Consider the following 27,151-nt stretch of genomic DNA (forward strand, 5'->3'; position numbering starts at 1 on the left):
GCTCATATATGCTTGGGACAGATGCAACACCTTTATCATTTTGGTAACTACCACAGCTCACGATACGGAGAAAAAAACTCTTTCTCGCGAAGTTTTCTCGCTGTTACATCAACACAAACAACGTCTGATATCTTGTCAAATAGGATGTTAATCAAAGTTATTCTCAGACACGTCATACACAGTACATATAAAAAAAAAAACACTTCAGGCAAAGCTGCACATTGCCGAAAAATTTGATGATCTACGTAAGTTTGTGAAATTGTGTGATCGTATAAAGGGGGGCTTATTAGCTGCCAGCACATAAACAAACTCTGCTATTCTTGAAGCAGTATGAACACTACGGAGTTTGCTCTACATAATGGTTATAATGGTTCCCGGAAATTTCGCTTGAATTCACATATTTTTTTTATATCATGACCGATCTCTCCAGTTCGACATAATACTCATTCAGGAGCGACCATTTACTAAAGTAACACGAGGTTGGGGAGACAGAAACATGATTATCCTTGTGTCTTACAATGCTTAACAAACAAGTCAATTAATACTGAGATTAAGAACTGTAGAAACGAAAGAAATTGGCTGTGAACTGACGGCAGTTTTTTAAATAACTCATCGGCTACAAAATGAATGTGAGTATCCTGTGACTGAGAAGTTTACATTTGGAAATGCAACAGAAAACAAAACTTCCGTTTACTTCTTCTACCATTACATCTCTGATCATAGATTTTCTTTGTATCTATATTTGATCCAAACATAGTAGATGGTCATGCAATTCCTTTCTACTAGTGCTAAAACATGGAGTTCGTCTCTTATCTCACTGTACTTCTTATAATGTAATTTTTATCCTGCCAAAAGTCTTACAAGTCTTATTTCTTCCGCTTTAATTCTCTGTTATTGTTAGGTTGTTAAAGTCCATTTTTCAGGTTCATAGAGAACAGTCATTCTATTATAGAATTTGTGTACTACCTCTTTCCTCGTTTTGTTCAGGAGCGCTCTTGAAAAAGTATGTAAAATTTGTAAGTACTTTTGCAGTTTATTTAAGGATCATTAACTTAAGCATAAGAGATATCACAGCCCATACAGTTGAACCTGCGGACTTCTTCCAGTGTGTTATTACGATTTTATCTCTGCGTCGTTCGTTTCTATAAAAGATCATAATTTATTTTATTTTGTAGAACCGGTTAAATTAGGTTATTTTGTAATCGTATGTAAGCAACAAACAGCTCATTAAATGTTGCCCTTCGTATCCGCCAGTGTAACCTGGTCATCTGCCAAAAGAAATACACTCCTGGAAATTGAAATAAGAACACCGTGATTTCATTGTCACAGGAAGGGGAAACTTTATTGACACATTCCTGGGGTCAGATACATCACATGATCACACTGACAGAACCACAGGCACATAGACACAGGCAACAGAGCATGCACAATGTCGGCACTAGTACAGTGTATATCCACCTTTCGCAGCAATGCAGGCTGCTATTTTCCCATGGAGACGATCGTAGACATGCTGGATGTAGTCCTGTGGAACGGCTTGCCATGCCATTTCCACCTGGCGCCTCAGTTGGACCAGCGTTCGTGCTGGACGTGCAGACCGCGTGAGACGACGCTTCATCCAGTCCCAAACATGCTCAATGGGGGACAGATCCGGAGATCTTGCTGGCCAGGGTAGTTGACTTACACCTTCTAGAGCACGTTGGGTGGCACGGGATACATGCGGACGTGCATTGTCCTGTTGGAACAGCAAGTTCCCTTGCCGGTCTAGGAATGGTAGAACGATGGGTTCGATGACGGTTTTGATGTACCGTGCACTATTCAGTGTCCTCTCGACGATCACCAGAGGTGTACGGCCAGTGTAGGAGATCGCTCCCCACACCATGATACCGTGTGTTGGCCCTGTGTGCCTCGGTCGTATGCAGTCCTGATTGTGGCGCTCACCTGCACGGCGCCAAACACGCATACGACCATCATTGGCACCAAAGCAGAAGCGACTCTCATCGCTGAAGACGACACGTCTCCATTCGTCCCTCCATTCACGCCTGTCGCGACACCACTGGAGGCGGGCTGCACGATGTTGGGGCGTGAGCGGAAGACGGCCTAACGGTGTGCGGGACCGTAGCCCAGCTTCATGGAGACGGTTGCGAATGGTCCTCGCCGATACCCCAGGAGCAACAGTGTCCCTAATTTGCTGGGAAGTGGCGATGCGGTCCCCTACGGCACTGCGTAGGATCCTACGGTCTTGGCGTGCATCCGTGCGTCGCTGCGGTCCGGTCCCAGGTCGACGGGCACGTGCACCTTCCGCCGATCACTGGCGACAACATCGATGTACTGTGGAGACCTCACGCCCCACGTGTTGAGCAATTCGGCGGTACGTCCACCCGGCCTCCCGCATGCCCACTACACGCCCTCGCTCAAAGTCCGTCAACTGCACATACGGTTCACGTCCACGCTGTCGCGGCATGCTACCAGTGTTAAAGACTGCGATGGAGCTCCGTATGCCACGGCAAACTGGCTGACACTGACGGCGGCGGTGCACAAATGCTGTGCAGCTAGCGCCATTCGACGGCCAACACCGCGGTTCCTGGTGTGTCCGCCGTGCCGTGCGTGTGATCATTTCTTGTACAGCCCTCTCGCAGTGTCCGGAGCAAGTATGGTGGATCTGACACACCGGTGTCAATGTGTTCTTTTTTCCATTTCCAGGAGTGTATGTTAAATATTATGGGTATTGTGTGTAGGACTCTTTCATTGTATTTGCCGTTTATTGGCAGTCTATATGGACGATGTAGAACACTCCTGTCGCACTCCTTGGGTGAGTCTCCTCATTCCTGTTTTAATGAATGAGCCGATATTTTTATCAGCATACAAACTCTGAATTGAGCTTATTAAATGCTGAGGAATGCCATTCTCTCTTAAATTTTCCATAACTTAGACCTCACCACCAGAACGAAGACCTTTTCACAACCCACGTCTCATTTGGCTTGTCATGTTTGTAAACACGGAGAGATAAGCGGTTTCACGTTTGCAGATTAAATGCTCTATGCATTTACATCACCTCATTTACCGAGAAAACATTGTCCATACGCGACCTCCCCCATCTAAATCCATTTCGTTTTTCTTTAAGAAAACTCTCTGTTAAAACATTTCATCTGTTAGGAAAGTATTCTGCACCAAGTTTTCAGTATACTTATACTTCCGTTATTACGTAAGTCATTTTGGTCTCGTTTTTTCGGTACAGATAAGACTACAGAGCTCCATCAGACTTGCAGAATATGGACACAGAATTATAGTATTTACAAGCATTATTTTTAAAACTCCGTCCTCATGGCCGCTATCGACATTCAAATGTGATTGAATGTTACAATATTTTCTTCTTCCCCTGCTCGTAGGTTTTGGAAGTAGTTTAACCTTTTTTCATCGGAGATTTTATTCCATAGTAGGGTGTATTTCTCGTTTTTATTGAAAGTTTTTAATATTTTATATGCTCTTCTTAATCTCCGTGAATATACTAGGCTAAATTTCCAAGGAGTATCTCTCAACTCTGTCTTTTCACTCTTCTCGTTTCTGTTTTAACCAATGTCGTTTCTCTTTTAACTACGCTAGTAGTCTTCTGTATTCATTGAGATCTTGTACCCTTCTCGTACTCAGACATATTTTAAAGAAGCATCTGTTAAACGACTAACCTAGTGGAGGTGATCCCATTTGCAGGTTGCGTTTCCGACGAATTTCAGCGGCAAAACTATTTTATGTTGAATATTTCATATAATTGCTGTCCGAATTTATAAATTTAAAACACTATCACAATTTACTCATTATGAGGTATAATTGTATGTTTCAGGTTTAACACAGTAAGACAGTGTAACCCCGCCAAGAACAGAAAACCTCAATTAACAAACTTTGTGGAAACTTAAAGTAGGGAAGTGAGTCATCTTGACAGTGACAACAACTATTGACGATAAAATCTACACTGGTAATATTTTGATTAACACCTATATTATTCAAATACTCAGAACAGCATACAAAAAGGGGAGATAAAAGGAAAGGATTATCATAGATTCTTTATCAAATATCTATAAAATAAATTCAAAATCATATGAATCGAAGGTTAAATCCAAGTCAAAGATAACATTTACCATGGAAGAGAGTTGTAGAAGCATCTAGAAGGAAATTCAATGCCACTACAATGTAAATCGTACATGGAAATGTTCAGTTAGTTAGTTGCTCTCGAGTACTTTTGCTATAGTTGTCTGGACGCTAACGCTAGTACATTGTTACAGTTTTGTAAGTTTGATAATTCATGAGGTAGAGACTGAAGTATTGCCCAGTCATTCGATTGATGAATGTTAATCTTTACTGTTCTCAACGCGACGGTATAGTAAGAAGAGTCTTAGACTTCAATTGAGTGATATTGGTTTATCGGACTTAGACTTCGTACTGATGAACAATTACAGACCTTGAGAGAAGTGGATTGACGATAGAAAAACAATTCGTAATCTTGAGTAGAACACAATGAAACGAAGACACGAAGAAAGACAAGTACGCCAATTAGTCAAAAGTTGTTGTCAGCATCACGATTACTGAACTGTAGTTAATTTTGAATGACATATCGGTGTGCGTGTGTTGTAGGAACAAGCAATTAATTACAGAAAGAACGAGGCAGAATTAGTGTATGTGTCTTGAGGCAGCGCAACTCACAGCGCGCAAATACCAAGATCTTATTCACAAAGTTTATGTGATGAGAACATTTTTCACATAATTTTAAATCTTAATGAAACTTTTTCTCGCTGACACCTGTCTTACGAATTGATTAAAGGAGAAATATCTATCGCTTACTACATTTTCGCCTTTCGCTGTTCGTGCAGTAAAACTGCCGCATCAGATATAACGTTTTATTTTATCAATTCTTTACTGCTAATTCCTTTCGTAATACATCTTGCAGAACGTGTCCACACAGATACTGAATTTACGTACAATATTATATCATTGTATGACTAATAACAGGTGTTGACAGATGTGAAATATACCGAACTATCAGTTTAATAAGTCACAGCATCTAAATACTAACGCGAATTATTTACAGACGAATGGAAGAACTGGTAGATGCGGACCTCGTGGACGATCAGTTTGGATTCCGTAGAAATGTTGGAACACGTGAGGCAATACTGACCTTACGACTTACCTTAGAAGAATGATTAAGGACAGGCAACCCTACGTTTCTAGCATTAGTAGACTTAGATAAAGCTTTTGACAATGTTCACTGGAATACTCTGTTTCAAATTCTGAAGGCGGCAGGGGTAAAATACAGAGAGCGAAAGGCTATTTACAATTTGTACAGAAACCAGATGGCAGTTATAAGAGTCGAGGGCCATGAAAGGGAGGCAGCGGTTGGGAAGGGAGTGAGACAGGGTTATAGCCTGTCCCCGATGTTATTCAATCTGTATATTGAGCAAGCACTGAAGGAAACAAAAGGAAAATTCGGAGTAGGTATTAAAATTCATGGAGAAGAAGTAAAAAGTTTGAGGTTCGCTGGTGACATTGTAATTCTGTCAGAGACAGCAAAGGACTTGGGAGAGAAGTTGAACGGAATGGACAGTGTCTTGAAAGGAGGATATAAGATAAACATCAACAAAAGCAAAACGAGGGTAATGGAATGTAGTCAGATTAAATCGGGTGATGCTGAGGGAATTAGATTAGGAAACGAGACACTTAAAGTAGTAAAGGAGTTTTGCTATTTAGGAAGTAAAATAACTGATGATGGTCGAAGTAGAGAGGATATAAAATGTAAACTGGCAATGGCAAGGAAAGTATTTCTCAAGAAGAGAAATTTGTTAACATCGAGTATAGATTTGTCAGTAAGCCGTTTCTGAAAGTATTTGTATGGAGTGTAGCCATGTATGGAAGTGAAATATGGACGATAAATAGTCTGGACAATAAGAGAACAGAAACTTTCGAAATGTGGTGCTACAGAAGAATGCTGAAGATTGGAGAGGTAGAGCACGTAACTAAGGAGGAGGTATTGAATAGAATTGGGGAGAAGAGGAGTTTGTGGCACAACTTGACAAGAAGATGGAACCGGTTGATAGGATATGTTCTGAAGCATCAAGGGATCACAAATTTAACATTGGAGGGCACCGTGGAGGGTAAAAATCGTAGAAGGAGACCAAGAGATAAATACACTAAGCAGATTCAGAGGGGTGTAGACTGCAGTATACTGTGAGATGAAGAAGCTTGCACAGGATAGAGAAGCGTGGAGAGCTGCATCAAACCAGTCTCAGGACTGAATACCACAACAACAACAACGACCAATAGTTTAGGAGATTTAACATCACAAATATTGAGAACTGTGAAAAACTAGCTTTCGTTTAAACCAGCGTGTAAATTACCTGGACCATACTCACTCAGTGTTTCGTAATCAGGGGGCTTAGTATCTCCAAAACAACTTTAAGTTTTATTTAAAATTTAGTTTTAAAATTTGTACGTAGGGAAAATACTGGTTTTCTTCTCCTAAAAGTTTTGACTGTAGGTAAGCTAAGATTAAGATCCTTGCTTAAAGTGGCAAATTGTTTTGATGGTATTACATCCCTCCACCTCTCGTAGAAGCCATAATTGTGTGGAGCATGAACGTTACAACTTCTGAAGTCTTTGTAGGTAACTGAAACTACTGAATGAAAACTCTAAAATTTAGCAGAACGATTGGCTCATTTGGACAAGAATAGTAGAACGGGCTCCACGTGAGTGTCTCCTACCCTACAATGATTTACTTAGTTTGGTACTTAATCATTTGTCGCTCAGAGACGTATAGAAATATTTCATCCACAATGAAAATATTTTGGAGCACCACTCTTATGCTATTATCTTACAAAAGTTTAAAAACAAATACATTTTATTAAATTTGGATACATACATAATTTACAACGCACCAGCATATATCTGTCACACAATAAACATCTCAACAAACGTTATTTACACTTCTTAAAAATATTACATACACAATATTACATACACTTTATACAGCGTTAGTTAACACATTTAACATGTCAGTTTTAAAAATTGTGTATAGAGAAAATAAGGGGTTTTCTTTTCCTAAGAGTTTTCATTGTTGGTAAGCTTAGACTAAGACCCTGTTTAATAATTGTGAAGTTACTACGGATAAGCTGTATCGATTCCAGTTTTTCCATAGTGTAATTTTAATACAACCAGAAAACGCTGAATGCTCTAACGAAGGCGAAAGAATGTCGGATAAAGAAGTCGGTGAGTTGCATTACACAAACGAAGTAGTAAATTGGTGCGTAGAAGTACTTTCAAGAGGTAATGAAAAAGTTAACATCCATATATCTTATGCATATTTTAGGCCTCAATATTCTGAAAGTCAGTTCAACGTTTAACTGGAAAATTGCCACGATGGGGTCAATTATTTTACTGGTAGCATACAAAAATACGTTTCAATTAGAAGATAGCGACTTCTCACTATATAAAACCATCGTAGATAAAGCAGTGAGATTACAAATAGGCATTTTTTTCAGATATAGGAAGACATTGGCGCCTGGAAGTCTGTGTGAAGTCGTGACAGTCCTTAATATACTGGATGTTCATACTGGCTATTTGTCTAGTATCGAATGAATAAGCCACTCTACATTCTATACCTAAGCCTTCCCCTACACAATATGAACTTTGAAGAATATTGTGGCAGTACTATTAAGAGGTTATTGCCATAAAATATTTCATTGTAGTATCACACGAAAGGCGATGTTAGTTATATTTCAGTTGATTTTAACATCCAGACTACTAATAAAGATGATTAAATTTTCCAAAATGAAGCTGATTCCAAAAACGCCTTGTTATGATACCTCGAGTACGTAATTTAGGAATGTGTGGAACAGTGATGTGTTTTTATTTTATTTTTGCTGATGATATTGTATTCCTGCCTTCGTGCTTAGAAGCCATTTCCTCTTTTGATGGATAGGATATGAGGCGGCTGTATCTAAATAGAAAACAACCTTTCTTTAAGGGAGATGCAAAAACAGAAAAAAATAAACTAAAGAAGAAACGTAGTAAATACAAGACAAAGAGTATACGTTACTTCCATCTCAGAGATATTACACACTAATCCATCTATTAATGACAGTGAAATATTACACTCTCGTAGCATAGCGAGTTTCTGTGGACATGAACAAAAAGAAGACTACGTGATTACGCAATGAGCTTAGTAAGTGAACGTTTGCGACGATATGGGTCTGTCCTGTTTATTGCCTATTATTCATTTGTCGTAGTAGAACTTACGCTTTTGCGGAAATGAAGTTAATTCTTGTAGATTCTGTAGCCCTTCGTTATTGACAACATTTCAGACGTTGCTGCTTATGAGCGACAACGGTTGGATTTTTTAAAGGATCTGTGCCACTGCTCTCAATGTTTGGCAAGATGTTAACGGCCTTTTTTTGTTAACTTCAACTCCCGTAACGTACATTTTCTGCTTAACCCTACAAAGCGAGTGAGCAATATTTCTGTACAGACTGCAAATTAAATGTTTGCGGGAATGAATCCTTTCAGTGCCTTTACAGGATAAATCGAAATTCAACGGCAGTGATGCGGCTGCTACAGCTTGCACGCAATACTACGACGAGTGTAAATGCTTGTTGAGGAAGAGGATGTCGGTTAAAACAATTTCTCTAATACCTGACCGCAGTGTGACATCCGAAAAGTTACGAGTCTGTTAGTATACGTCGTACATACCCGCTTGGATAAATGTGCAGTTTTGCACTTTTAGATACATGTGATCATTCCCTGATTCTTCTCCCAGTACATGCGATCGGCTCGTCAAATTTTACCGTTGCATTTTGAATCTAGTTTTTATCATAAATAGTATATACCTGTTGAACTGCAACTGGCACTTAAGAAACGTTCGTGCAACCGTCGAATTTATGAAGCCGCGTCTAATTACAAAGCTGTCACAAAGAGTATTTAGTTTAGACCTGATAGGCATAAAACAAAAGGATTTTTGAGAAGACAAATTTTTCGGCTCAAATTATTAATTTCAACACTAAAAATGGAACATGATGTTCAGTAATAATTCTAAAGAGTCCCAAGATTCTGTTTGCGTTTATACGATTGCCATCGCGTACTCAGAGACCGGGTCAAAGTTTCGTAGTCGTTACTTTTCGCCATATTTCTGTTACCAGTAAGAATGTAAAAGAGAAACACCGCTGTACTAACGGCAAGAGGAGCAGTTTACCTGACAATTTCTAGATTTTGTGTTGCGTGGTCATCATAGCGTTACACGAAAAATGATTTGCAGCTATTCCGTAGTTGACGTTTCCTGATTGTGATTGATTGTCTCGATACAGTCAGTGCGAAATATTCTCGGCGATGGCGTTCGCAATACGTTTGTACAATTCAGTTTTTCCGACTCTCCCATGTCAATACGGTCATCATAATAAATCTACAGTCTCACTCGTAGAAAGGCAACGCTAACAGCCCACTAAGAGAAGAAAAATATATTTATCATGCTTCGTTTCCCTTTTTGCAATGCCAATACTTGTGTTTGTTCCTTTCGAGTGCCGTGCTAGTGTTAAATGTGACAGTATCCACTGTGCTCTTTCCCAAGTCTCAGAGCATGATGGTGAAATCTCTTTAGAGTTTAGAAGGACTGAGGAACTGATAGCTAGTGCGGTGACACAGAACACACTGCCGATGTCACCAAGTAATCTCTCTCGTCATCTACACACAAGTTTCGTGTCCCACACTCTAGTTCAAGATGAGGTACTGAAACAAACTCTGAGGGTAGTACGAATGGTACACTACCTATGGCACCAAACCAGAAACAATAATACTTGGCACTATTTGCAGTATGTTATGCGGTTTTAAAATGTTTTGACATATGATTAATGATTAGATACGTGCAATCAAAACAGGTTTGACGTTCCCTTTGGATCACCATTCTCCCTCAATTTCGTTAACTTATTCTATTTGAATCGCCTTGTGGTGATCTTGCTAAGTCTATTTTCACAAATGCACTACTTGCTCAAAATACGATGTATTCCGCTTGGATTAACTTCATGAGTCAGAGACGTGTGACTTTTCTTGTTTTAAGCCTCGTGTGTTCTGTGCTGTGGAGTTCGGTAGCCAGCGTCAATGTCTCCTATCAAATTATCACAATCATCGTGACGTACTCTTAGCACTTTCTTATTTTATCCTTGGTGCCAATATCGGAAGTACACAAAAATTTGTGATGTGTATCTCTTACGTTTTTGTTACCTGGACTATTTCTTTTTTCTAATCGACAGCCATATTTCTAAAATTCGTTAACCAGAGTAGCTGGGGTAGGAATTGTGAATAAATAGAACCTCTTTGAAAAATAAGTATATGATAATGTTATATTGTAATGTACATGGTGTTTTGTGTGTAAGAACGTAAGAGAAATGGGGGAGGGGAAGCTAATTACTTAAATTCTCCAGCATGATATTAATGTATTACCATGGCTGCAACTGATGTAATTTTATAGGGCGCCATTTCACATAGCCTTGTATTCGAGAAGAATGAAATAATTAGTTGTGAGTAAATACATTACCGCTGCCGTAGGTACAAAGATACTGTTTACATTGTCATAAATTTTACTGCCACCATGGTAGTTTCTCGGCTTAGAGAAAAATCGTAGTGAGTTCTGTGAGATCATGTGTGTATATGTTTCGCGTTCACGGTCTTCCCTACATCTTTGCCTCATCCGTCTGTAGGCTAGTTAATGTGGGCAGCGACATTTTTCGTCGAAATTTGCAATTCATTGAGATCTACGAGTTGTTGGTGTAAATATTGAAAATAATAAATCACACCGATGTAGTGACGTTCTGAAACAGGTCAGTTGAATGTCACACAGGCGTGATTGATGCATTGCTGCGGCGGCGCTGCTAGGATTTGTCTTACAATGAATCAAGACAGAACTTCCAATTAGAAAGTGCTGCGCAGGTTACGTAAAGCAATCAGCCGTCGGATTCATCGATAAATCTGTGATTTTTCTTCTTCTCTGTTTTAGTTGGCGGCTGATTTTAATAACAGTGGCTATAAATTATTGCTGTTACACTGGAATTAGTTACTACGCACATAATGAACGGTATGTAATTTGGCAGCTTCTCTTGCGCAATATAACCTCGATCTTTATTAGGAAGAAAGAGATTCCTAATGACGTTTGACTTATTTTTTTTCTCTATATGAGATGTAAGCAGTCAGTTAGGAGCAATCTACGCACTTGTCTGAGGTAATACACGGCCGTTTCGAGTGCTGTGCCCACCCACACGCTTCCCCACGGCTGAGGCGAAAGGCGGCGTGCGCAGTAGCGACTACCACACGCGGTGAGACGAGAAACGTTTCGGTGTCCTGGAAGATGAGTTTGTGCGGCAGAGAGAGTCAGAGAGCGACAGTCCTTTGTTTTTAAAACTGACATGCCCGCTGATGGCGCGGGACGCCCGTCTAGAAGGCGGCGGCGCCTAGAAGGCGGCGTCGGCGCCGTCGCGGGGCAGCGGCTTGCAGGCGAGGGCGGCGGCGCCGGCCTGCGGCGCCGCGGCGCTGGCGTCTGCGGGCGCGCGCCGTCATCGCACCAGCAGCACCACCGAGGCGGAGGCGGCGGGCAGCACCAGCGACAGCACCACCAGCACCAGGAAGAGCACCCGCGGGCTCACCAGCGCCGCCTGCGCCTCGCCGGAGCTCGCCGGCTGCACCACCTCCACTGCGGACACAACAGTGCTGCCAGTCAACCAAAAGGAAACCAGCTACACTACTGGCCATTAAAATTGCTACACCAAGAAGAAATGCAGATGATAAATGGGTATTCATTGGAAAAATATATTATAATAGAACTCACATCTGATTACATTTTATAGCAATTTGGGTGCATAGGTCCTGAGAAATTAGTACCCAGAATAATACGACTGGGCATTGACTCAAACACAGCTTGGATGGCGTGCACAGGAACAGCTGCCCATGCAGCTTCAACGCGATACCACAGTTCATCAAGAGTAGTGACTGGCGTATTGTGACAAGCAAGTTGCTCGACCACCATTGACCAGACGTTTTCAATTAGTGAGAGATCTGGAGAATGTGCTGGCCAGGGCAGCAGTCGAACATTTTTTGTATCCAGGAAGGCCCGTGCAGGACCTGCAACATGCGGTCGTCCATTATCCTGCTAGAATGTAGTGTTTTGCAGGGATCGAATGAAGGGTAGAGCCACGGGTCGTAAAACATCTGGAATGTAACGTCCACTGCTGAATGTGCAGTCAATGTGAACAAGAGGTGTCTGAGACGTATAACCAATGGCACCCCATACTATCACGCAGGTTGATACGCCAGCATGGCGATGACGAATACACGCTTCCAATGTGCGTTCACCGCGATGTCGCCAAACACGGATGCGACCATCATGATCCTTCATCCGACAAAATGACGTTTTGCCATTCGTGCACCCAGGTTCGTCGTTGAGTACACCATCGCAGGCGCTCGTCTGTCATGCAGCGTCAAGGGTAACCGCCGCCATGGTCTCCGAGCTGATAGTCCATGCTGCTGCAAACGTCGTCGAACTGTTCGTGCAGATGGTTGTGGTCTTGAAACGTTCCCATCTGTTGAGTCAGGGATCGAGATGTGGCTGCACGATCCGTTACAACCATGCGGATAAGGTGCCTGTCATCTCGACTGCTAGTGATATGAGGCCGTTGGGATCCAGCACTGCGTTCCGTGTTACCCTCCTTAACCCACCGATTCCATACTCTGGTAACAGTCACTGTACCTCGATCAACGCGAGCAGCAATGTCGCGATACGATAAACCGCATTCGCGATAGGCTATAATCCAACCTTTAGCAAAGACGGAAAGGTGATAGTATGCATTTCTCCTCCTTACACGAGACATCACAACAATGTTTCACCATGCAACGCCGGTCAACTGCTGTTTGTGTTTGAGAAATCGGTTTGAAACTTCCCTCACGACAGCATGTTGTAGGTGTCGCCACCGGCGCCAAGCTTGTGTGAATGCTCTGAAAAGCTAATCATTTGCATATCACAGCATCTTCTTCCTGTTCTTCTTCCTGTTAAATTTCGCGTCTGTAGCACGTCATCTTCGTGGTGTAGCAATTTTAATTGCCAGTAGTGGGGATTTGTGTACAAAAGAAGCCATAAAAAAGGTGAACTATAACAAGGTGCATTAACATGCAGTTTTATCTTTGCAATAATTATATCGTGTAATGGAAGCTGCTGGATATCACAGCAACACAAATACCCGCAACTCGTGGGCTAGTGGTGCAGGCACTGTAGTGCAGTGTGTTCGGTCAGAGGTTAGCTACCCGCCGCAATAAAGAAACTCAATTAACGGATCAATGAAGAGTCATCGGACGTCCACTCCGAACGAATTCAACGAACAATGTAGAGCAAAATGAGAACAACAACAACAAAAAATAAAGAATGAAAATGGCTTGCTTTATTGTCCTTGGCGGGCGGGGTCCCAGGTTCGATTTCCTGCCGTAGCTTGGATTTCATCTGCCCGGGGGCTGGCTCTTTGTGTTGTCCTCATCATTTCATCTCCATTCAGGAAAATGTCGAGAATGGAATGTGTAAATGTTGGGAATGTGTACATCCGCTTACAATCACGCTGTTGAGCGCCCAGAAACCAAAATCATCACAGTAACGCAAAAAATTGTCAGTGTACAACATTATTTGTATTATGCTTCGTAATAAGGAAACAATAGACCTGCACTTTTAGAAGTTCAAAATGGATAATGTAAATAATACATTCATTGGAGCCAAAAAGTAATACAAAAGATTTGCATAGAACTTCCTGACAGCGTTCTTTTGGGAGATTATGCTGTGGACTACGGCACACTGTAATTCCCGCACGCTGTTAGGGTACATCCAGTTTTGTCTTCTTAGCATGTCGTGTAGAGATCACCTGGAATGCGGTGGTCGGTTACGAGCACCATCACGCTGGAGCTACGGGTTGCCTCAGTGGAGACATGCGGTCCGCACAGAAAGCCAGAGAAGAGACACAACAGCAAACGAGCTACTGAGACAGGAATCAGCTGCACAAATTCCGTAGACAGCAGTGGAGGCAGCGACTTAATATCAAGACAAGGCATCGGTTCTTGTTCCCTAGGTCTTGGCTCGAAGGAAGGTCGTGCTGATCTACATCTACATCTACATTTATACTCGGCAAGCCACCCAACGGCGTGTGGCGGAGGGCACTTTACTTGCCATTGTCATTACGTCATTACCTCCCTTTTCTGTTCCAGTCGCGTATGGTTCGCGGGAAGAACGACTGTCGGAAAGCCTCCGTGCGCGCTCGAATCTCTCTAATTTTACATTCGTGATCTCCTCGGGAGGTATCAGTAGGAGGAAGCAATATATTCGATACCTCATTTAGAAACGCACCCTCTCGAAACCTGGCGAGCAAGCTACACCGCGATGCAGAGCGCCACTCTTGCAGAGTCTGCCACTTGAGTTTGCTAAACATCTCCGTAACGCTATCACGGTTACCAAATAAACCTGTGACGAAACGCGCCGCTCTTCTTTGGATCTTCTCTATCTCCTCCGTCAACCCGATCTGGTACGGGTCCCACATTGATGAGCAGTACTCAAGTATACGTCGAACGAGTGTTTCGTAAGCCACCTCCTTTGTTGATGGACTACATTTCCTAAGGACTCTCCCAATGAATCTCAACCTGGTACCAGCCTTACCAACAATTAATTTTATATGATAATTCCACTTAAAATCGTTCCGTACGCATACTCCCAGTTATTTTACAGAAGTAACTGCTACCAGTGTTTGTTCCGCTATCATATAATCATACAATAAAGGGTCCTTATTTCTATGTATTCGCAATACATTACATTTGTCTATGTTAAGGCTCAGTTGCCACTCCCTGCACCAAGTGCCTATCCGCTGTAGATCTTCCTGCATTTCGCTACAATTTTCTAATGCTGCAACTTCTCTGTATACTATAGCATCATCCGCGAAAAGCCGCATGGAGCTTCCGACACTATTTACTAGGTCATTTATATTTGTTGTGAAAAGCAATGGTCCCATAACACTCCCCTGTGGCACGACAGAGGTTCCTTTAACGTCTGTAGACGTCTCTCCATTGATAACAACATGCTGCGTTCTGCCTGCCAAAGACTCCTCAATCCAGCCACACAGCTGGTCTGATATTCCGTAGGCTCTTACTTTGTTTATCAGGCGACAGTGCGGAACTGTATCGAACCCCTTCCGGAAGTCAAGGAAAATAGCATCTACCTGGGAGCCTGTATCTAATATTTTCTGGGTCTCATGAACAAATAAAGCGAGTTGGGTCTCACACGATCGCTGTTTCCGGAATCCATGTTGATTCCTACAGAGTAGATTCTGGGTTTCCAAAACCGACATGATACTCGAGCGAAAAACATGTTCTAAAATTCTACAACAGATCGATGTTATAAATATAGGTCTATAGTTTTGCGATTCTGCCCGACGACCTTTCTTGAAGACTGGGACTACCTGTGATCTTTTTCCAATCATGCGGAACCTTCCGTTCCTCTAGAGACTTGCGGTACACAGCTGTTAGAAGGGGGGCAAGTTCTTTCGCGTACTCTGTATAGAATCGAATTGGTATCCCGTCAGGTCCAGTGGACGTTCCTCTGTTGAGTGATTCCAATTGCTTTTCTATTCCTTGGACACTTATTTCGATGTCAGCCATTTTTTCGTTTGTGCGAGGATTTAGAGAAGGAACTGCAGTGCGGTCTTCCTCTGTGAAACAGCTTTGGAAAAAAGTGTTTAGTATTTCAGCTTTACGCGTGTCATCCTCTGTTTCAATGCTGTCATCATCCCGGAGTGTCTGGATATGCTGTTTCGAGCCACTTACTGATTTAACGTTAGACCAGAACTTCCTAGGATTTTCTGTCAAGTCGGTACATAGAATTTTACTTTCGAATTCACTGAACGCTTCACACATAGCCCTCATTACACTAACTCTGACATCGTTTAGCTTCTGTTTGTCTGAGAGGTTTTGGCTGCGTTTAAACTTGAAGCGAAGCTCTCTTTGCTATCGCAATAGTTTCCTAACTTTGTTATTGAACCACGGTGGGTTTTTTCCCGTCCCTCACAGTTTTACTCGGCACGTACCTGTCTAAAACGCATTTTACGATTGCCTTGAGCTTTTTCCATAAACACTCAACATTGTCAGTGTGGGAACAGAAATTTTCGTTTTGATCTGTTAGGTAGCCTGAAATCTGCCTTCTATTACTCTTGCTAAACAGATAAACCTTCCTCCCTTTTTTTTATTCCTATTAACTTCCATATTCATGGATGCTGCAACGGCCTTATGATCACTGATTCCCTGTTCTGCACTTACAGAGTCGAAAAGTTCGGGCCTGTTTGTTATGAGTAGGTCCAAGATGTTATTTCCACGAGTCGGTTCTCTGTTTAATTGCTCGAGGTAATTTTCAGATAGAGCACTCAGTATAATGTCACTCGATGCTCTGTCCCTACCACCCGTCCTAAACATCTAAGTGTCGCAGTCTATATCTGGTAAGTTGAAATCTCCACCTAAGACTATAACATGCTGAGAAAATTTATGTGAAATGTATTCCTAATTTTCTCTCAGTTGTTCTGCCACTAATGTTGCTGAGTCGGGAGGATGCATGCAATCTATCCTTTCTAAACACCGTCTGTGCCTTTGTAATAATTTCGGCGGAATTTATCTCTGGCTTCAGTCAGCTTTCTGTATCTATAACTATTTCAGCTTCGGTGCTTTCTATCGGCGCTTGTAGTTCCGGTACTTTACCAATGCATCTTCGACAGTTTACAATCACAATACCGATTGCTGCTTGGTCCCCGCATGTCCTGACTTTGCCCTGCACCCTTTGAGGCTGTTGCCCTATCTGTATTTGCCCAAGGCCATCTAACCTAAAAAACGCCCAGTCCACGCCACACAATCCCTGCTACCCGTGTAGCTGCTTGCTGCGTGTAGTGGACTCCTGACCTATCCAGCAGAACCCGAAACCCCACCACCCTATGGCGCAAGTCGAGGAATCTGCATCCCACACGGTCCCAGTACCGTCTCAGCCTCTGATTCAGACCCTCCACTCGGTCCGTACGAAAGGTCCGCAGTCCTGTTGACGATGCTGCAGATGGTGAGCTCTGCTTTCATCCCGCTAGCGAGACTGGCAGTCTTCACCAAATCAGATAGCCGCCGGAAGCCAGAGAGGATTTCATCCGATCCATAGCGGCACACATCATTGGTGCTGACATGAGCGACCACCTGCAGATGGGTGCACCCTGTACCCTTCATGGCATCCGGAAGGACCCTTTCCACATCTGGAATGACTCCTCCCGGTACCGTTGCACATTGCACATTGGTTTTCTTCCCCTCTCTTGCTGCCATATCCCTAAGGAGCCCCATTACGCGCCTGACGTTGGAGCTCCCAACTACCAGTAAACCCACCCTCTGCGACCGCCCGTATGTGACTGAAAGAGTTCTCTTGAATGGGTGTACTAGAAGAGTACGTTGGTCGTGTTAATTGATTGAAAACTTCGGTTGCGCAGTCTCCTGTGCCTGAATGTGGTTCAGCTTAAGCTGTTGACAACTTGGGTCCATGGTTTCGTGAGGTTTGCGCCATACTCGAAACCTACCATCAGCCATCACTACATGAAATCGGGGCTCATCTGACCAGACAACCGTTTTCCAGTCGTGTAAGGTCCATCAGATATGGTCAAGCTATTAGCAAAGGCACTCGCGTCAGTCGACTGCTGTAATAGCCCTTAACGCCAAATTTTACCGCACTGCCTAACGAATACGTTCATTATACGTCCCACATTGATCCCCACGGTTATTTGACGCATCGTTGCTTGATTGTTGGCACTGACAACTGTAAGCGAAAGCCACTCTTCTCGGTCGTTAAGTAAAAGCCGTCGGCCATTGCGTTGTCTGTGGTGAGAGGTAATGCCTGAACTCTGGTATTCTCCGCACACTCTTGCATTGTGGATGTCGGAATACTGAATTCCCTAACTACTTCTAAAAGGGAATGTCCCATGCGTCTAGTTCCAACTGCCATTCCGTATACAAAGGCTGTTTATTCCCGTCGCGCGACCATAATCACATCGGAAACCATTTCACATGAATCACTTGAACACAAATGAAAGCTCCGCTAATGCATTGCTCTTTTATACCTTGTGTATTCGATATTGCCGCCATCTTCATGTGTGCATATAGTTGTCTGTAGTGTACGTAGCATATCTTATACTGATCACCAAGTTTATTTCCGAATCTCGAGGAGTGTATTTTCTTTACTAAATCTGTAACATTCCTCTGATATTTCGTAATCACAATTTCACCAAAACTGTAACAAATAATGCGAGTACAGCTATAATAGCCACAAGTATAACTTGAAGTAAAAATATGCGTTAAAAGGAAGAACGGACAGATTACGTTGTTGAAAGAGGAACGATACAAGGTCTGCCATCGAAATTTCAGCTCCGAATCATTATTTGTAATAGTGTATGAAATATATATCGTTAATTATTGCACTTTTAATAATATTTAGTATTAAATGTAAAAAATGTTGAACGATAAGGCTTATTTAACCACGCTATTAGGATTTGGAATAATATAAACCACAAGAACAATCCCCTGTTTTCAGCTTGATTCTGTGTAATTTTCATAGTATATACAGAGATTTACATTTTACATTGCATTTTTACTCCTCAATGTAACATTTTGATATCTAGATCATCGGGTACGTTATTGTTGTAAGCACTCTTTGCGTCCAATCTTGGTTCTTGTCTCTTGGATACAGTAAAACTTTTAATATAGCGAGTGTGTGACTACGTTTATAGCAGAGTCGGAATTACTGCGGATATGTTGTTGAACATATTGGATTTGCTCATGAGGTCTTCGCGTTAGTGTGCATACATCCCTTTATTTTAATAAACGGCACCTGGCCATCCTGTTTCGTTTTAAAACACTAAAGTTACCCATTGTCTTAACATGTTGTTAAATGGTTTTGTTCACAGAAACGAGCAAATGAAAAGCGGTAAGCATTTTGTCCGAAGTGTAATAACTGTGTCGGAAATCATCCACCTAATTATTACTTCTGTAAGACGTGTAAGGATGCCAAGAAGAAAATTTTAAAGAAGAATATATGATACTGGAGCATTAAGCAGGCTCCAACGATAGCGACGGAAATAAATGTTACAAAACGGGGAAACAACCAACATCGAACAGAAGACAGATACAGTCGACTATGAGGGTTCGCGTACGACATTCAGACAACAAAGAAATCAGGACAAGTCATTAGAGGCGATACATAAGGATGGCGAAGAAGCTGTGACCCATCCAAAGGACTACCTTAGCTTGGAGCTTAGACGATTGAGGGAGGTCACTGAGAATCCAAACCGGAAAGGTAGAACGGGTATATGACCCTGCACCCTGAGACAGCGGATCTAGTGGTTAGCACCATGGTATCTCGCTGAGTCTACCCAACTCATGAATAGTTCAGATAAAGTAACCATTCTAAATTACGCTTGCCTTGTTAGAACGCAATTTATTTCTGGATGAATATGTCAGTGGGAAAGTATCTTGAAACAGAAAATATGGCATTGGTGTGTCTACAATTTGCAGAACCGCTACTAACTGATGTAATATATCCTTCATTTCCTAGTCAATGTGTGAGAGCGAATTTAATTCCACCACAGTTAGGAAGGGTTCGCTTGTTTACGACAGAACGTTTTACATGTTTACACATTCTGTTTCCCAAGCGTGTAGTAAGGTTATTAGCTATATTTTGCTAGCAGTTCAACGACACGACTTTTGCAGAATCAAGTAAGATAAAAAAAGTAAAAAATTAACTCTAGTGAACTGAACACTTAAGCGTCGGCGGATGTCTACGTCAGAGTGAAATTCAGCAAAGTTCTTCTGTGATGCAATTAAGAGAAATTACGAACTAATTGGAAAAAAATTACCAGAAATGGCCAATACCTACTACCAGAGAGTACGAACACTAGCACGTACCGCAAGTGTCAATAAGACACTATTGTTCCTTATTTATTCATTACAGTCAAATTTCTTGAAACAGAAATGGTTCGTTAAAACTCAAATTTAAGATTATGTAATCAGTTAATGGGAAATTGTCGTTATGACTATGTCTCGTGCTCCTATGATTCTTAATTTACAAGAATTTTCTTCTTGAAACGTGCTATATTTCTTTGCAACTACCAACATAACACTTGGTAATACACTGTAACCAATGGCATCACAAACATAAATACATTAGAGAACACATAAGACAGGGAGAAAATAAAAGTATTACTGAAATCGGCCATAGATAAATCACAAACGCAGGTAAGTACGAATCTTGAAATGCTACGAGTGTATACAGGGAACGAATTCTTCTTCACGTTTATGACAAATGATAATTTCTTATGTTAAGATCCTTGCGGTAACAAAAACGTATTAGCCTTCAAAAGCGGAAGCAAGGAAAATTAACTAAAATTAAATTTGTTTCCAATAGGGTGAAGATTAGTTGGTTAGTTACTTACATGTTCAATGTATCATTTTGCATGATAATAGTATACAATGTGAGTTAGTAATTCCATCCACCACCCTATAGACATTACAGTAATAGAAATGCTTCTACGGAATAGAAGGCGTTGTCAAAAATAAACTTTCTCAGTTTGTTCTCAAATTTTAATTTGCTGTCTCTCAGAAATTTTATATCACTGGATAAGAGATAAAATTTTTTTTTCCAGAATTGTGCTCCCCTTTTTGTACTAAAGACAATATTAATGAGGAATAATGAATATGAGTTTTCCTTCTGGTATTGTAATACTGCACCTCATTGTTCATTTTGAACTGTAGTGGATTATTTACCACAATCTTCATCAGGGAATAAACATACCGTGAAACAGAAGTCAAAATACCCAGCTCCTTAAACAGATGCCTACAAGATGATCGTGGATGAGCACAGTGTAATATTCTTACAGCACGTATCTGCGCAATAAAGACTTCCTTTCTTAAGGATGAGTTACCCCAGAATATTATTCCATATGACATAATTGAATCAAAATATGTCAACTTGTTGATTTGTATCTCTCCAAGATTTGCAATAATTCTACGCGCAAATTCGGCCTAACTAACTTGTTTTAGGAGTTCCACGCTGTGTTTTTTTCCACTTTATATGCTCATCAATGTGGACCCCTAAAAAATTTGAAGTTTCCACCCTATTTATTATTTAATCACCATGTTTTACAACTATTATTGGTGTAGTACCTCTAGATGTGCGGAACTGAATATGTTGTGTCTTTTTAAAATTCCCACAAAACCAGCCAATGATATTTTTAAGAACTTCGTTTACCATTTTTTCCGTTTCGTACGCATGCTTGGACTGATTACAATACTAGTGTCATCTGTAAAAAGAACTAATTTGGCAAGTTGTCTACTAGACGGAAGATGGTTTACATAGCTTACATGAGGCACAGTAATAGACCTAAGGCTAAACCTTTGGAAACCCCAAACATGATTTCTGCCCACTCGGAATTATGTCCTTGGATTGTATTTGTTGAATTACTGAGTACAACTTACTGCGTTCTTTTGGGTAGATATTATATATTGTTCGGTTATACCATAAACCCCATAAAATGTCAACTTATGTGGGAGAAAACTGTGATTCACAGTCAGATGCACTGGAGAGGCCGCAGAAAATACCAGCCGGCACTATTTTATTATTTAATTCTTGTAAAATCTGGCGAATGAATGTGCAAATGACATTCTCAGTAGAATAACCCTTCTGAAACCCAAACTGAGATTTGTTAAGGATGTTACTGTTGATAAGGTGAGATACTATTCTAGAAGAAATCATCTAAAATTTTGGAGAATGATGTCAACAGTGAAACAGATCGGTAAATATTGGTATCGTATTTTTTCACCTTTCTTAAAAATAGGTTTGACAACAGCATATTTCAGTCTCTTTGGAAAAATGCCTTGAGTTTGCTATGCATTACATATTTCAGAAAAGCCTGGTCTTATTAAAGTACATGGAAACAAGATTTTAGTATTCTGTTGGAAACACCATCAAAACCAAACGAGCTTTTGTTTTGAGAGAATGTATAATTTTGCTCCTGAACTGTTCGTCCAAAGCTTTTTACTATATTCAAGAAATGGTTATTAAATACATTTTCTACCGTTGACTAATGATTTATAGCCATTCCAGTCAGTTCAACTGTGACATTGTCTTGTGCTGTGGGTAGTTGTCCTCGCTCTTATTTCACTGCACTTTATACAGCCTTAAGTCTGTTGTTGGAAGTACTGATTTCTGACATTATGTACATGTTATTAGATTTTTATAAAAAAATTTCTTAGTAATTCTGAGTAGTTTTTTTAGTGTGCAACTACTGCAGGATCCCTATTTTTTCTTGGCAGAAGATACATTTCCATTTTCCATTCACAAGATATTTGAATTCACGGTTCTTTGCATGGCTGTTGAGTGTCGTCTTACATTAGCGTATGTGGAAAGATATTATCAAATAATGAGAAGAATTCATCATGGCGTAATCAAATTTTATGTTAACATTCGCTTCGTTACAAATTACACACCATGTCATCTCCTGTAAACTATTCTTAAAAATATTTGTCCTGGATGCCTTAATTATTCTAACTCATTTCCACTGAGCAGTATCCATACTGTAAGGCACTACGTTATTTCTCCTCTGTAACTGTGTATCATGATCAGAGACAGAATTTTTTACTGGGTAAATAGTTAATTTCTTACTCTGAACTTTATCAAAGAAAACATTATCAATTACGGCCCTGCTGACTTTATCGAACATTTCTGGAAAGTTAATTACTGAGACCAAATTGTATGATCTAAATAAGGTTTCCAGATCATGTTTCCTATCAGAATCCATCAGCAAATCTACACTGAAATCGGCACAGACTTCCACAAAACTTTGTTTCAGATTTAATACGGTTAAAGTATTACGTTTGATGTGAACCAAATGTGATGTCCTGGTTTTCAATAGTAAAAAATGAGCAGTAAGTAATACCATTTTCCAGAATCCGTGCTCCTTGCATCTGCAGAGGGCTACACGCTATCGGCTCATGGCAGCTTGTTTACCTCCATGATCCTCAGCCGTGTATTTTCGAGAGTAGCTTGTCGTCCCTAGTTTCGTCTTAAACTTCTCACTCCGTGCAAACTCTGTAGCATGTAAGACATTCTGCTCTTAGCCTTATGTGTGCTACCTCCGCACCCTTACCTTTAATAACAAGTTTACTAAGTATGTCGCTGAAAGCACGACGGTAGCTACCTAGCCGCCTGCGCTGAAATGTCTGGCGCCGTGCTTTTGGCGGTGAACAGCCCCTTACCCTGATGTATTTCAGGTATCCATTAAACGACACCATCCTCATCGCTGTACATCAAGTACCAGAGCTGTTATTATCCTCGTACTTGATGGTAGATGTGCTGCTACGGAAAATGCGTTTTAACGGAATAATTGCTGATTTTGTATTTATGTGAAAGAAAAGTACGCAAAAGGATACTATACCCTTACAAATACAAGGTGTTTTAAAAAAGAACGATCTGATTTCAATTGAAAAAAACCACACTACAAACACGGACGAATTGCAGAATACTCACAAAATCTTGAATTTTTAGCTATGCTATTACAAACGCACTACGTGTCCACTACCAGCAGCCTGAATAAGATATAGGCGATGGCTAAATTCGTAAACCTTACACATCGTATCTATTTTTACAGAGCTTGTAACGACTGTTATTCTGTTCTTCGCTTCTTCTGTGTCACGAAGTAAAGGGGAGACGAGCAGCCGGCCGGAGTGGCCGTGCGGTTCTAGGCGCTACAGTCTGGACCCGAGCGACCGCTATGGTCGCAGGTTCGAATCCTGCCTCGGGCATGGATGTGTGTGATGACCTTAGGTTAGATAGGTTTAACTAGTTCTAAGTTCTAGGCAACTGATGACCTCAAAAGTTAAGTCGCCTAGTGCTCAGAGCCATTTTTGGAGATAACCACATTTTCCTTCACATTTCCTCAAAGACAAAATCGCATAAAGTCATCTCTGGCGATCTCGGAAGACAAGAATGAAGGGCAGTGTTTAGCACTGCTCAAGTGAACCCGTTTCCTTGTATCACCAGCCCGATGAGTTCGCGCTAATTGTAATCTGTACTGCTTATAGACCAAAGTACGCCTTAACACTCGCCAGACAGTCGTATGAGGCATTGCCAATTCTCTACTTGAGCGGGGAATAGTCTTTCGCAATCTCCGCCCAAATTTTCGCCGAATTTTTTTCACCAAGTCATCAGAAGTGTGAGGTCGGCGTTGACTATTACATTTGTAGAAACATCCTGTTTCTTCAGATTGGCTATATCCACGATGAATGTTTTTGCGTGCGAGATGGACCAGTTAGAAACCGCCGACGGAAATTACGCTGGGCCGAAATCACTGATCCACTCTTTGGAAATTGAGAAGACGTACTGTCTGACATTTAACGGCGATTTTCTAAAGCTCTAGGCCACGTCCATTCAAGCAACACATATTGCCTTGCCGGTACTTCCCATGTTTTTCTAATCATTACCGTCAAAAATCGGGTCATTCGTTTCGAAACACCCTTGTAACTCACAGACGAATACCACATTATGAGTAGAAAGTGTATGAAATAAACTGCTGTCTGTGTCGTACCAGACGTTGTCGTTTGCGCAGAAATAATTAAGTTTTTGCACACACGTTTCAAACAATTAATTTTATTTATGAATACACTGCTTCTTTATAAGGCTGCCTGGAAATTTTAATAACATTTTCTAGAATACTTTCTTCGTCTCAGTAAACTTGTCAGGAGCTTTATCCAATCCTGGACTGCACTACCCGGCCCTGAAACTCTAGCTCTCGATGTTGAGTTTCTTCCCTTTACTTCCTATGGTTACACTTTTGTTTCCGTGTAGATTCAGTGCATTTAATTTCTCTCTATTTCTGACGTTTTATTTACTACGGTAACGGCAGCAAGCTTATTTTGTGTGGCTTTTGCTTTGTATCGTCGGGGAGTTTCACAGTTAACGTTCATTACCATAAAAGGGATATACCGGGTGATCAATAAGTCAGTATAAATTTGAAAACTTAATAAACCACGGAATAATGGAGATAGAGAGGTAAAAATTGACACACATGCTTCGAATGACATGGAGTTTTATTATAACATAAAAAACACTCCATGTTGCTAGACGCGTGAAAGATCTCTTGTGCGCGTCGTTTGGTGATGATCGTGTGTTCAGCCGCCACTTTCGTCATGCTTGGCCTCCCAGGTCCCCAGACCTCAGTCCGTGCGATTATTGGCTTTGGGGTTACCTGAAGTCGCAAGTGTATCGTGATCGACCGACATCTCTAGGGATGCTGAAGGACACCATCCGACGCCAGTGCCTCACCATAACTCCGGACATGCTTTACAGTGCTGTTAACAATATTATTGAGGAGTGATGGTGGACATACTGCGCATTTCCTGTAAAAACCATCATCTTTGCTTTGTGTTACTTTGTTTTGCTAATTATTGCTATTCTGATCAGATGAAGCAACATCTGTCGGACATTTTTTGAACGTTTGTGTTTTTTTGGTTCTAATAAAACCCCATGTCATTCCAAGCATGTGTGTCAATTTATACCTCTCTATCTACATTATTCCGTGATTTATTTAGTTTTCAAATTTATACTGACGTTTACATCACCTGGTATATGTTTCTGACTGTGTTTAATATTGAAATATTTCTGGGAGTGACTGTGCCCCTTGTTCGCGACAAATAATAGCCGGCAGATGGCAGATGTGACGTTGAGATACATTGGAAGAATCCTAAGGAAATTTGTATCTTCTACTAAAGATGTTGGTCTCAAAACCATAACGTAATCGATTCTTGTGTGCGGTACTGTTCACATGTCTGGTGTTGTTATCTAGCTGGACCAACTTCAGAGAAGCAAAATGTAACCCACGGCCATACAGACTATTGCGTTCTGACTATGTTTCGTTTCCGCTTCTCATGTGTGTCCTTCGAATTGGGAAACAACACCAACGTTTTAGTTCTGTCAACATGTCCCATATTCCCTCTATTTCCATGCAGTCCCTATACTTTCCCAATGGAATTCCAAGGCCATTCCCCACCGAGACCGTGAACTCTTCCTCCAGATCTACCCCTCCTTCCAACCGTAACCTTCTCCACCCATTTAAAATGAACGTTACGAACCTTTCTTATCTTGTTCCGCTGGCATCCCATACCTATACCAATACTTGCATCGCATCTATCAGTTACGTCCCACAAAGACATCCCTTACATTTTCCAGATAATTTTCTCCGCAAAATTTCCGACATAGAAATCTCCACTAATGGTATCCAAGAATAACGCCGTCAAGGTATCACAATATACATCATATCATCATCACATTTTTCATAAACGTCAGCATGTGCATAATAACCTTATAAATTGTTTATTGTATTTTGTAAGAAGAAATGGCTGAATAGTGGCAACGTGGCTGCTAATGGGACCTTCTCTCGCAACTTCTAGTGGTGGTGGTGGGGGCGAAGTCGGGGACGGAGAATGTGCTTGACTTTAAAAATAAGTAAATAAATAAAAAGTTTAACCGATTATAAACACACTAATAACATCGCTTTGATCTTCGGAGAATACCAGTAACCTTGATATAACAGAAGAGAAATCTGAATTCTCAGTCTTTTATATTGTATTGTATGTTGTGTATCGAACCGGGGACCTAGAAACGACGGGGAGGCTTTGCCCCTCTGTAGTCCTTATTGGTTCACAACCCCACAACAGGCCACAGCAGTCTACCTACCCCATCGCCCCCCACACCGAACCCAGGGGTTATTATGCGGTTCGGCCCCCAGTGGACTCCCGCCGGGAATGTCTCATACAAGACGAGTGTAACTCCAAATGTTTGCGTGGTAGAGTAATTATGGTGTACGCGCAGCAATCACCGACATAGTGCAACTGAGGTGAAATAAGGAGAACCAGCCCGCATTGGCCGAGGGAGATGGAAAAGCGACTTAAAAACCATCCACAGGCTGGCCGGCACAGCGGATCTCGACACTAATCCGCCGGGCGGATTTGTGCCCGGGACAAGCACGCCTTCCCGCTCGGGAAGCAGCGCGTTAGA

At 41.4% G+C, this 27,151-nt stretch overlaps 1 protein-coding gene across 1 annotated transcript in view; it reads right to left on the minus strand.

Annotated features, from left to right (window-relative positions):
* The window catches only part of LOC126278790 (uncharacterized), a 669,740-nt gene that overhangs the window by 9,411 nt on the left and 633,178 nt on the right, over positions 1-27,151 (minus strand). Inside the window, exon 6 of the mRNA XM_049979067.1 lies at positions 11,592-11,710. Coding sequence (XP_049835024.1) covers positions 11,592-11,710 — 119 coding nt within the window. The remainder of the gene's footprint in view (positions 1-11,591; positions 11,711-27,151) is intronic.

Source organism: Schistocerca gregaria, chromosome 6 (assembly GCF_023897955.1).
Source record: "Schistocerca gregaria isolate iqSchGreg1 chromosome 6, iqSchGreg1.2, whole genome shotgun sequence".
Taxonomy (NCBI): Eukaryota; Metazoa; Arthropoda; class Insecta; order Orthoptera; family Acrididae; genus Schistocerca; species Schistocerca gregaria.